This window comes from Podarcis gaigeae, assembly GCF_964106915.1.
Source record: "Podarcis gaigeae genome assembly, chromosome: 12".
NCBI classification, from domain to species: domain Eukaryota; kingdom Metazoa; phylum Chordata; class Lepidosauria; order Squamata; family Lacertidae; genus Podarcis; species Podarcis gaigeae.
The window spans coordinates 54,842,892-54,855,854 of record NC_139688.1 but is presented as its reverse complement, the minus strand read 5'-3'; the positions used below and the strand labels follow the sequence as shown (position 1 = coordinate 54,855,854).

General features: G+C 39.6%; 1 protein-coding gene across 5 annotated transcripts in view; it reads right to left on the bottom strand.

Annotated features, from left to right (window-relative positions):
- Positions 1-12,963, bottom strand: part of BBS9 (Bardet-Biedl syndrome 9) — a 229,613-nt gene that overhangs the window by 199,314 nt on the left and 17,336 nt on the right. For all 5 annotated transcript variants that reach the window (XM_083706267.1, XM_083706266.1, XM_083706264.1 and 2 more), the window contains exons 8-9: positions 10,892-11,072; positions 9,485-9,614 (exon numbers count right to left, since the gene is read on the bottom strand). In XM_083706267.1, the coding sequence (XP_083562393.1) occupies positions 9,485-9,614; positions 10,892-11,072 (311 nt within the window). The remainder of the gene's footprint in view (positions 1-9,484; positions 9,615-10,891; positions 11,073-12,963) is intronic.

Below are 12,963 nucleotides of genomic sequence, written 5' to 3'. Positions count from 1 at the left end.
TTTTCCATGCATTCATAACTGCATTGATATAAAAGCAAGGTAGCAATTGAATTATGAAGTATTAATTTATCTTATGGAACACCTGACCCCCAGACGGTTTTAGTTTAACCAAATTCAAAGCTACAGTTCTCAAATGGTTTGCCCCAGAACAGTGTCAGCGGTACTATTAACAGAGCAAGTTGCTTCAGGGCTGCAATTATAAAAGGGATCTAAAATAAATTTTATAGCCATTTTCCTGCAGCTACTGTAATTGTCTGTATAGCTATGAACATTACTACTGTAACACATTTCAAACAAAGTACAGTTTCAATTACTTATTGTTGAGGTAGAATATTTTTGAAAGATCTTAAAAGAAGCCAAATAAATGTAAGAACGAAAAGATTTTATTTATTTATTACTGAAGAAACTCAATTGAAACAAATTATTTTGGTACCCATAATACAGTTATTGTTCAAAGCAAATTCTCCACACATATGGTAGTAATTTGAAAATCTATCTTTTACTGGATTTTGGACAAAAATAATAGCATATGCTTTTTGCATGTTTCTTTTGCAAAAGCAAATTGCTCAAAACATAGCATTTTAACAAATCCAAGTGCTTTGCATACTTTTTGTCATACAATAAAACAGTAATCATTCTAGATGGATTAATAAAGCCTTGGATCTATAAATTACCTGGCTGCCTGTTTGATTTTTTTAAAACCATTTTTACTCTACCATGTACTATTTTATACTTTAGAAAAGTATTCCCATTTAACAGCAAACATCCCTTTTATCTTTAAAGAAATGACCACGCTAATGAATCCTGCAATATTAATAATATACCCAATTAGAAAGTGTGAATAATGTTTTCTCTGGTTCCAGTTACAGATAGGTAGCCGTGTTGGTCTGCCATAGTCAAAACAAAAAAAATTCCTTCCAGTAGCACCTTAAAGACCAACTAAGTCAGTTCTTGGTATGAGCTTTCGTGTGCATGCACTATATAGAAGGGTCTGGAAACTTCTGTTTCAGTGTATCTGAAGAAGTGTGCATGCACACGAAAGCTCATACCAAGAACTGACTTAGTTGGTCTTTAAGGTGCTACTGGAAGGATTTTTTTTTGTTTTCTCTGGTGTTATTGTTGCTGTTCTAATTACTTCACTCAGTGTAATGAAGATTCTGAGCATGTCTGACTGTCTTCACCACCTGGTTTCTGCACAGACTTCCATGGAAGTAGGTTATAATCTGAAACATTCATGATCTACATTATCAGAAAGTCTGAATTCTTCAGTATTTTTTCTGGACGGTGACAGTCAAAAAACCAAACTGTGCACAATAGCTAACATCGCTTATGAAGTGAGAACAGTGTATGCAATGAAACAAGCGTCCAAAACTGAGGAATTTTTAAAATATAAAAGTAATTTCTCTCTCTCTCAACAGCCTTCCAATAAAAAAAGGGACGCGGGTAGTGCTGTGGTCTAAACCACTGAGCCTCTTGGCCTTGCTGATCAGAAGGTCAGCAGTTCAAATCCCCGCGAGGTCTCGTTGCTCTGTCCCAGTTCCTGCCAACCTAGTAGTTTGAAAGCACACCAGTGCAAGTAGATAAGTAGGTCCCGCTGCAGCGGGAAGGTAAACGGTATTTCCACGCACTCTGGTTTGCGTCACGGTGTTCCATTGCACCAGAAGCGGTTTAGTCATGCTGCCCACATGACACAGAAAGCTGTCTGTGGGCAAATGCCAGCTCCCTAGGCCTGAAAACAAGATGAGCGCCGCAACCCCATAGTCGCCTTTGACTGGACAAAAATGTTCAGTGCTATTTTAGTCCATGACAGCTTGGTCAAGTTTTTCTTAACTTTTTCAGACACAGAGGTGGCGGTCCTTGGCCAATGCACCATTCATCCTCCAGACAAATTAAACCACCATGACCAGGGATGGCACATCCCATTTCAACCTACCCCGCTAACACCTGCACTACCCACCCCGCCACCTCTGCCATTGGTGGAAGAGCAGCACCAGCAGCGGTACAGATTTGGGGCAACATCACACCAATTTGGGGAGAGACCTCTCACACTCCACAAGATCTTGTGTGATTTCAATGAGCTCTCATCATAAACTGCCATGATTTCACCCCAAATCAGTACCAATGTCAGCCAGTGAAGATTGCAAAGCATCCACAGGGGCACCACCACAGGGCTTTTGCCACCTGAGGCAATGAACTCACCCCACCTAATGACTGTGCTGGCCCTGACTTTCAGGATATATTTCTTATGAGTGAATACCTCTCAAGGCAAATGAGATCCTCAAACTATGATACTAGTTGCAGTCATTTATTATTATATTAAAATTCATGTATTGGCTAGTCACTTTTCTGACAGAGTGAAAATAAAACCATATATGTGAAAATAATACCATGTATCCTAAAGTCGCCACAGTCTACACTGACGTTCATTCTAACAAACCCAAACCCTGGGTAAGTGCAGGAACCACTAGTGTCTCTCGCTGCTCAGAGACTGGGGTCCATAGAACAATAAAGTTGCTCCTTAAATAACTTTGATTGCATACCTACATATGGCAGCTAGAATGACCATTGCACAGTTTTGGACAAATTTAGACGGGGCCATTCTTACTACTTGGTACACTAAAGTGTGGGATATTGTCTTGTTGGAAGAATGATTTCATACCTATTTTGGTCTGACTTTCTTTTATTTTTAAGCAAGGAGGAATATGGCCGAGGACCCCTCTCGGCCTATGAATGAATATGGCGATAGAGCGACTCAGGACATTTGAATATTTTAATTACTTTCCCTTGGTATAATAGGGTTCACGTTTTATAACTGCCATGATTTTGTCTTGTTTAACCACTCTTTCTATGCTATAAATTGTTCTAGTTGCTACCTGCCATGCATTCATATACCTGTGGTTTATTTATTCTGGCTTTATTTTATGTCTAAATTTGCTCAAGAGTGATCTTTTATTATATATGGACTATGTATATTGCCATCCGCTCCTAAATTTTGCAGAATCCCGTATAACCGTTTTTTGACAATTAATAAAAATTATTTAACAGCAAAATAGCTGTTTTCAAGCTAAAACTTTCAAAGACGGACTAGTATCATCCTATTAATATATGTGTTGCACTTTTATTTTTTTAAAGAAGTCTGAAACATGAAGATAGACAGCTAATTAATTAGTGTTAAAAATGACTCTGCCAAAACTTATATGAAGGCAGTTCATTAAACTTTTTTGTCACATTGGAACAGTAAGAAAAATCTTCTCAAAAGCAGGTCAGCAACTTTTAGTTACCACTGCCACCCGCTGGTGACGGCACCATAATATATAGTAAAAAGTTTTTATTATATTGACTGAACCAAAAGAAAGCCAAAAAAATTAATTTGTACTTATGGGGTGCCTGCTGTGTTAAATTAAATGGGTGTCAAACCTTTTTACAAGGTCAAAATTATAGCTAGATTGTCTACATAAGATGAAATTCTAGAAGTACAATATACCTACACATAATATGTAATACTTTCCATTAATTCTTAAACTGTAGTACAATTTAAACCAGGGGTGCAATTCACCAAAGTACTCCTCCTGTGAATGACCCATAGGCATTAATAGGTGGGGTTTGAAAGGAGTGCTTCATGGACTGTACTTTCCAGGTCATGAAAATGATATTGAGTCTTATTACAAAATTTAATTAGTGGCTAAGAGAAGAGATTTGTTAAATTAGAAACATATGCACCAAATACAATTTAAAATGTATATTTCTCTAAATTTAGAAACATTTTGCTAGTACCTCATCTTTCCATTCCTGCTGCTTTAAGATAATACCATATCATATACATAGTTTATTTGCTATATACACATGTACGTTCCACTGCTCTGAATAACTTTATACATATGCTATTCAAGGAAAGGATAAATATTTGAAGGCAACCCAACTAAATTTTCCCAAAAGAAATCAAGAAACCCAGCCATATGTCCTGATATCATATATTTAAAATATGGTTCTCCCTGTTGCAAAGGTTTTGGGTAAGAAACAAGAGACTGAAAAACAAAGTAGAAAGCTTACAAGGTACAAAAAGATTACTCTAGCCCCCATGCACCTCATCATATTCCAATTATGAGTTCAGACGCTAAGGCACATTGGATGGCTGTTGCAAAGCTCATCCACCTGGACACCGGGCCATGAAGTCAAATTTTAATTTAGTTTAGTTTATAATTTATATACTGTTTTTAAATAATATTTAAAGCAGCTTTCAAGAATACAATATAGCAAATGATTTAATGAACCACTAGCAAAGTTGATCAGATGTGACAACTGTCCCATAACTTTATCCAGCAAACAGTTATTCCTTAAGAACACATTGTCAGATGTGGGGCAAGGCTAGAGTACCACAGGCTAGAAGAAAGGCAGATATGATGGCCCAGTTACTCTCCTCCAAGACTCTTTCCCTGACCACGGGGAGTCAGAGCTCCTTTCACTCTCTCCTTTCCGCTGCCTTTTCTGTATGTGGCTCTTTCAGATATGCCCATAGGTTGTTATCCAGAAGGAGGTCATTTCAGGCTGTCCAAAAGGAATCTTGATTCCTTGCCTAAAAACAGCAACCCACTGCAGATTTGCTGCTTCCCTGTTCACTTTTAAATAAATATATACTGACTTTCATCAGAGAGATGATGTAGAAAGGAAAGGAAGAAAAATATAATAATGGTAAAAAGAAAAAAAGAAAAAGATTCAGAGATCTCATATCAGTTTATGACAACATAATATAATGTGTCTTAGGCTGCAATCCTGTACCCACTTGTTGAAGTAAGACTTTCTCAAGAGTAGGCAAGTGCAGGCAAGCGCTGTTAATGAAACCCAGAAGGATTTCAAGAATTACTTGGGAAGGAAAGGCTACATTATATCATAAGTAAAGGCTGTATTATATGAATATGATGCCAACAGACACACAACAGAAAAAAACGGAAGAGTTAAGCAATGAGGGTAACCTAAATTCCTGCATTGTAGGGCGTTGGACTAGATGACCGTTGGGTTATTTTCCAACTCTACAATTCTATGATTCTATGATTTTAACTTTGCATCATCAGTGTCTGATCAAAATAAAAAGAAGAGAAAGTAAAGGTATTCTGTGTTATATTTCCATGATAATCTTCACAACTCTTGCATATAGCCTTTTTAATTAAGAAAGTACAATAATCTAGTCAAAAGTCTTTTAAAAATAACATATATATGATCATATGCAGCTACAGAGTTGTGCTACTTAAGTATAATGTACTCTATTCAGCAAAACCTCAACACGGACTTAAGATTTAAATTGGAATTGTTAAAAGAAACCATTCAGTTTAAACTTTTCACATTCTGTTATACTGAAAACATTAAATGCATAAAGTCAACCAGTTCTCACTGTGTGCCATAACTGGCAGAACTTCTGTTAAACCAGCACTGTTGAGAAAAAGAAACTTTGAATACTGCCATCTTTCTTCTATAAAATACTGCAATAAGTATTAGGTATTCCCATTTTTTTAATATGGGAGTTTTTCTATTTTTATATGATGATGCTTTAACGGTTGTGGTGATGTCACCTTGTAAGAAGGAGTAACAGATGGGCTGGAATGAAGACCAAAGACTTTTTCTACATCTGGATGATGATGAAGAATGTATGTGCAGTGGTTTTCTTTATAACTCCACTCACAAGTTCACATTTCTTCACATTTCACTTGTTATATTAGCTTCAACATTCATGTTAGACTGTTGTTGACTGTGCTAAACTACAGAGAATGTTTCCAGCAAAAAAAACCCAACAGCTTAGCATATTGTTTAAACTTCCTATTACACTTAAAAGGTAAAAAAGGTAAAGGACCCCTGACAGTTAAGTCCAGTTGCAGACGACTGTGGGGTTGTGGCGCTCATCTCACTTTACTGGCCGAGGGAGCCGACGTTTGCCTGCAGTTTTTCCGGCCATGTGGCCAGCATGACTAAGCTGCTTCTGGTGCAACGGAACACCAAAACGAGCAGCGCACGAAAACACCATTTACCTTCCCGCCACATCAGTACCTATTTATCTACTTGCACTTTTGGGGGTGTGCTTTTGAACTGCTAGGTTGGCAGGAGCAGGGACCAAGAAATGGGAGCTCACCCTGTTGCGGGGATTTGAACCGCCGACCTTCCAATCGGCAAGCCCTAGGCTCAGTGCTTTAGACCACAGCGCCACACTAAACCACCGTGCAAACAACTGTTCATCATCTCCATAAATAACAACACCCTAGTGGCCCCAGGCCCTAAAGAAGTTAGATTGGCTTCAACCAGAGCCAGGGACTTTTCAACTCTGACTCCGGCCTGGTGGAACGCTCTGCCTCATGAGACCAGGGCCCTGCAGGATCTGATTTCTTTCCGCAGGGCCTGTAAGACAGAGTTGTTCCGCCTGGCCTTTGGCTTGGAGCCAATTTGATTCCCTCCCTCTCTCTCTTTTATTTATTTATTTATTTATTTATTTTTCCTTTCTTTTCCTTCTCCTCCTGCGATGAGGCTACATTTTAATATTTTAATGTTCCATTATTTTAATGTTGTATTTTATTTTTGTTTTTAAGTTGTAATCATTCATCTTGTTTTTATTATTGCTTGTAAGCCGCTCTGAGCCCGGCCTTGGCTGGGGAGGGCGGGGTATAAATAAAAAAATATTGTTGTTGTTGTTGTTGTTGTTGTTGTTGTTGTTATTATTATTATTATTATTATTATCTCACGTAACAATTATCTCTTGTCTAGACTACTGCAGTGCATTATACATGAGGCTACCTTTGAGGACAGTCTGAATGCTGCTGCTTGTTAGGAGCATAACTTAGTTCTGAAATATTTTCACTGGCTACCAATCTGTTTCTCAGCACTGTTTGAAAATGATGGTGCTTACATCATCATCATTTCTACTACTACTACTACTACCACCAACAACAACACCACCTTCATGAATCAGATCTTTATTGTTGTGGAACCTTTCCTCTTCAATAGGTGACAACCACTGCCTCTGTTGTCTTTTCAGCACCTATTAAACTAAAGACTTTCCTCTTTCAACTAGTTTTTTTAGATCTTTCCCAGTCTGCACCTGCATTGGAATTGTTTTAAAGATTTTCTAAATGTGGTTTTTTTTATTGTTTTATCACTTCTTGTTGGCTGCCCTGGACTCCTTTGGGAGAAAAGGTAGAACATAAAATCAATAATAAATAAATAAAATATTGCCAGTTGGATGGGAAACATTGGGCAGTTCTGAGCATGCAGTTCCTCCCTCCAATTCACCAGCCAGGGCTGTTGGTGCAGAGCCCTGTTTAAAAGTTAAAATCCCTACAATTCCCTGTTTGGAAGGTGGATATGGATTCAGACCCAAACAGAAGGATTTTAACTTTTTTTAAAAGGGCTCCTCATAAGCAACCTGAGCTGCTTTGTGCACAGAGCACTGGATCAAATGGATGTTTCCTTATATGTTCCATAGATTTAACAGTATTTCTACCAAAACAAATTGTTTCAGAATTATTCTGCAGGAACTGCAGGAAGTAGGCTATTTCATTACTCAGTAAAATAATATTCTCAAAAGTGAAATAATGTACTTTCACTAACTTGCCCATACCTGTCATCTCCTTATAATAAAAAAGCACTGGATTTGTTTTGAAGATACACTTGGGTCTGTAGTTTTGTTTAACATTTTTCAGCAGAACCTCTCTCCCATGAAGGGCAACTACAGAGCTTTCACTAATGAGTAATATACCTACAATATTTGATAAGAACAGAATTGACAGGTGAGTTCTTCCTAGATGTCAACTCCCCCCAACCCCCAGCAAAAAAAGATAATAACTAGAGATATCTTAACTATTTCTATGACTTGACTAAGTCTATTCACCCCCTGGTAGCCATATTCCAAAGTTAGTTCCACCACTGAACCCTTCTGAAATTCTAAGTTAAGCCAGGGTTAATGAAAACATTCCCAATAAATATTCCTTCCATCCCAAAAAGCAATGCTTTCAAAAGCAAGCAATAAATCAGGAATCTAAATTGTCAGCATGCAAGACAATTTACCTTAACCTGTAAGAAAATTTCACGTAGATTGCAATCCTAAACCTAAATCCCACTAAATCCTAAATCCCACCAAACTCAGTAAGGCTTACTTGAGGAAAATCTAACAGTTTACAACAAATCAAACAAATCTGTCCAATAAGTTTAATAATTATCTAAATTGTTGTGTTATTTGGACAATTTATACCCCACTTATATGTAAACAAAACATAGGCATCTTCAACCACAAATATAAAAAGTATCAGAATTTCTATTATATGAAACACAACTAACAGAGCATCCACTTTAGTATAAAACAAACATAAAAATCAGCTTAAAAAATACAAGGAAAAGTCACAGTAAACAAGTTACAAAATAGCCTCTAAACATCAGGAAGTAATAAAAATCAACTACAGAGTTTAATCCCGTCAATCAAACACATCAATATTCTAAACCAATATACAGTACTCAACCTTCTAATTCTAACACACCTTTAAATCACACTCTCAGTGCTCCGCAAGCCTTGCATCCTCAGTCAACAACACTCACATGTCTACACCATGAGACCCAGACAAACCTCTCAAATTGTAATATCATTGCTAAATCTACCACAGGATAGAGAATTAGGACGCACTGGACCTCAGTATAGACATTTATTTTATATTTCTTTTTCCCAAAGGGAACTTGGTAAGCCTTTGCTGTGGTCAATGTCAGCAATGACATATCCCTCCACTCTTCATTATGGTAAAAAAAAAAAAGGTATAGGACCCTTGGATGGTTAAGTACAGTCAAAGGCGACTACGGGGTTGCAGCGCTCATCTTGCTTTCAGGCCGAGGGAGCTGGCCTTTGTCCACAGACAGCTTTCATGTGGCCAGCAGGACTAAACTGTTTCTGGTGCAACGGAACACCGTGATGGAAAACAAAACACACGGAAATGCTGCTTACCTTCCCATCGCAGTGGTACCTATTTATCTACTTGCACTGGTGTGCTTTCGACCTGCTAGGTTGGCAGAAGCTGGGTCAGAGCAACGGGAGCTCACCCCATCTTGGGGATTCAAAATGCCAACCTTCCGATCAGCAAGCCCAAGAGGCTCAGTGGTTTTGACCACAGCGCTACCTGCTCAATTCATTATGAAGAATGGCTGTAGGAGAGGGAATACGACCCCACTGCTTGCTGCCAAGCTATGTCAGGATTGTGCCCAGTTAACAGGGTTGCGTTTTACCCAACTCCTTAATTACAGCTTTCAATGTTTTGGCTTTACCTTTGCTTTTTAAAGTTCAATTGTATTAATTAAAAACATACAAATAATTAATATGATTTATTTTTTTCGAAATTCCAGAAGCAGCACTGTTGCTTACAGCTGGTCAAGAGCAACAAAATTAGAATCAGTAATTAGAATCAGTGTATTCCAGAAAAAGAATGAAAAAAACAACTTAAGCAAAAATTATGCCATTAGTACTTACAGTAATTTCCCCACTCTTACTGCCACAGGAATATGGGGAAGTTGAGCTGCCCACTTCAGAGTCACATCTTGATAAACGTGTAGAATGCTACTGTGGTTTCCAATTAGAGTGTTAACTACGGCTCCAGACACTACAATATATATGCAAAGAGTTTAGAACCAATCTGTCACTCAAATTGCTTTAAGCTTATACCATTTCTCCCTTCATGAGGCATAATAATAATAATAATAATAATAATAATAATAATAATAATAATAATAATTTTTATTTATACCCCGCCCTCCCCAGCCAAGGCCGGGCTCATAATATAATACTTTATCTATCTATCTATCTATCTATCTATCTATCTATCTATCTATCTATCCCCACACTGTACCCTGCAAATAACCAATTTCAACTAATTACAAGTGCAAAAGGTATACAGAGTTTATGATTATTTTGCTTAAATAACAGAAAAAATTCTGGGAATATTATGGAAACCACCAAAATTATAGAAAATTTCAGTCACCAACAATTGTGGACAGCTGTCAACTAAGGCCAACTCTTCTTTCACAGCTCAGACACCAAGTCTTCATCTTCCTTTGTCCTCTTGGTGTCACTTAAAGCAGATCAATTCACCCTGCCGCATGGTAAGACTAGCCCTGATTAAACTATTATACTTCCAGTACAGGTGTCCCCCCCACATATGTGGGGGCTATATCCCAGGCTCCTGTGTACCTGTGTCTGTGAATATGTTAAAGTGGGGAACACCCTCTAAAAAGTCCCAAAATGCCCACTTTTCCCTGCTCTCCAGCTCTCTCTCCCTCCCCCCCCCCCCCCCGCTCTCTCTTTAACTAGAATTGAAGCTAAGAGATGGACTGGAGGCTGGAAGATGTGCAGGAAAGCTGATGTTGAACTACCCCACAACACATCAGCTGTTAGGCAAGGAGGCTAGGCAGCCTAAACAAAGCCCCACTGCGCCTCAGATCTCTGTGGGGCTTCCTCTGCCCTCACTGAAGTCCTTTTCAGGCTCCAGGAAACATCTCTTTGCAAGTCATGAGGACTCTCCAACTCTCTTGCACTATTTCCTGGTATAAGTCTATTTATTTAATTATTTTCCAGTGCCAGACGTACATGCTGTCTCACATAAGTGTGCCTGTATTTCATTTTAGTCACCTATTACATTTGGTGAAATATCAGATGAATCCTAATTATGAAGTTCAAAACAGTATTAATCTGTTGCTAACGAATATAATGAGCTAAATACCTGATCACTTAATGTTTTGTTGGTAAAACAGAGACAGAATTATGAGCAAGTAACATTGATAAATATCTACTTTACGTTGGATGTTAAACTGTTCAGGTAGTATAGTCCAAAATTGCTTATACTAAGCCACAATTTCTGCTTCCAAATTTCTATTTACAAACCTGAATATGGAAGAAAGCAACTTGGGCTGTGATCAAGCTTTTTAATGAATCGAATTTGTCCGTTATCCTTAAGGCAAAAGAAGTTTCTTTCCCCAAGCACAAACACACTGGAAACAAGTTGATTGACGGAAACAACACATATATCCAACGCTTGTTCTCCAATGTTTAAAACCCAGTCCACCTAAAGAAAAAATAAAATCAATGTACTTTAATCATATCACAAGGATGGCTCAGACTAAACTAGTTAAATATCTCACTGAAATCAAGGGGACAAATTTGGTCCAGTATACCTGAAGGAGCGTCTCCACCCCCACCATTCTGCCCGGACGCTGAGGTCCAGCGCCGAGGGCCTTCTGGCGGTTCCCTCATTGCGAGAAGCAAAGCTACAGGGAACCAGGCAGAGGGCCTTCTCGGTAGTGGCGCCCGCCCTGTGGAACGCCCTTCCAACAGATGTCAAAGCAACAAACAACTACCTGACATTCAGAAGACATCTTAAGGCAGCCCTGTTCAGGGAAGTTTTTAATGTGTGATATTTTACTGTATTTTTGGTTTTTATGGAAGCCGCCCAGAGTAGCTGGGGAGGCCCAGCCAGATGGGCGGGGTATAAATAATAAATTATTATTATTATTATTATTTAAAATGTAACAACCTAGGCTGCAATCCTAACTCAATTTACCTGGCAGTATGTCCCATTAAATTCAACAGGACTTACTTCCAAGGAGAAAGTATATCTGCACTGTTGGTTCCCATTTAAATAAGTTACAATGAAGTGCAACTAACATAGTCTGGATACTACCCATACATAGATAGCTTTGTTACAATGGAAGTTATAAACGGAATACAATTGTAAAGAGACTAAGTAAAGGTAAAGGGACCTCTGACCATTAGGTCCAATCGTGGCCGACTCTGGGGTTGCGGCGCTCATCTCACTTTATTGGCCCAGGCAGCCGGCGTACAGCTTCCGGATCATGTGGCCAGCATGACTAAGCAGCTTCTGGCGAACCAGAGCAGCGCACGGAAACGGCGTTTACCTTCCCGCCGGAGCGGTATCTATTTATCTACTTGCACTTTGATGTGCTTTCAAACTGCTAGGTTGGCAGGAGCAGGGACCGAGCAACGGGAGCTCACCCCGTCACGGGGATTCAAACCGCCAACCTTCTGATTGGCAAGTCCTAGGCTCTGTGGTTTAACCCACAGCGCCACCCGCATCCCTCTAAGTACAGGGTGTCATAATCTGCCGTGCTAACACAGGAGTTACCGTATTTTTCGCCCTATAGGACTATGGGGCAAATGCAGGATTTGCGGACCTCTCCGCAAGCAGCGGGAGCACTCCCGCTGCTTGCGGAGAGTTGCCTGCATGCCGAAGCCTGCGCGCACGGAGCTCAACGCGTCCAGGCTTCGCGGACCTCTCCGCAAGCAGCGGGAGTGCTCCTGCTGCTTGCGGAGAGTCGCCTGCATGCAGAATCCTGCACGCGCTGAGCTCAGCGCGTCCAGGCTTCGCGGACCTCTCAGCAAGCAGCGGGAGCCAGCGCTGGGCTCCCACAGCTTGCAGAGAGCTGCCTGTTTGGGGGCTGGGGTCGGGGGAAGCTCGAGCCTCCCTCGCCCCAGCCCCGCGCCTGGGGGAAATAATTTTTTTCCCTTTATTTTCCACCCAAAAAAACTAGGTGCGCCTTATGGGACAGTGCGTCCTATAGGGCGAAAAATACGGTAATATCTTGACTACGTAACATCAATTCATTTTGTGATTTGTATTGTTTTATTTCTCTTTGCTTTATTGGTTGCCATCAATACCACTCAGTTCAAGAAAGGCAAGAATCCAGCATGCCAGGAGGAAAATAATAAAGTGCTGTATAGCATGCATCCCATTGGTACAAATCAAAGAAGATAGTGCCCCGGTATAAATAATGTGAAGTGGCGTTTTTGTTTCCTTTCCCCATAGCAACAGCAACAGTGCTTCAACAAAAGCTACATTTTAAATGCTTTCAGCATCTCAAAACTTAGCTGCTCTCTTGCCCCAGTTTCCTTATGTGATGAGGAGCCTTTTTCAGGAAAATAAAACACAAACATCATTG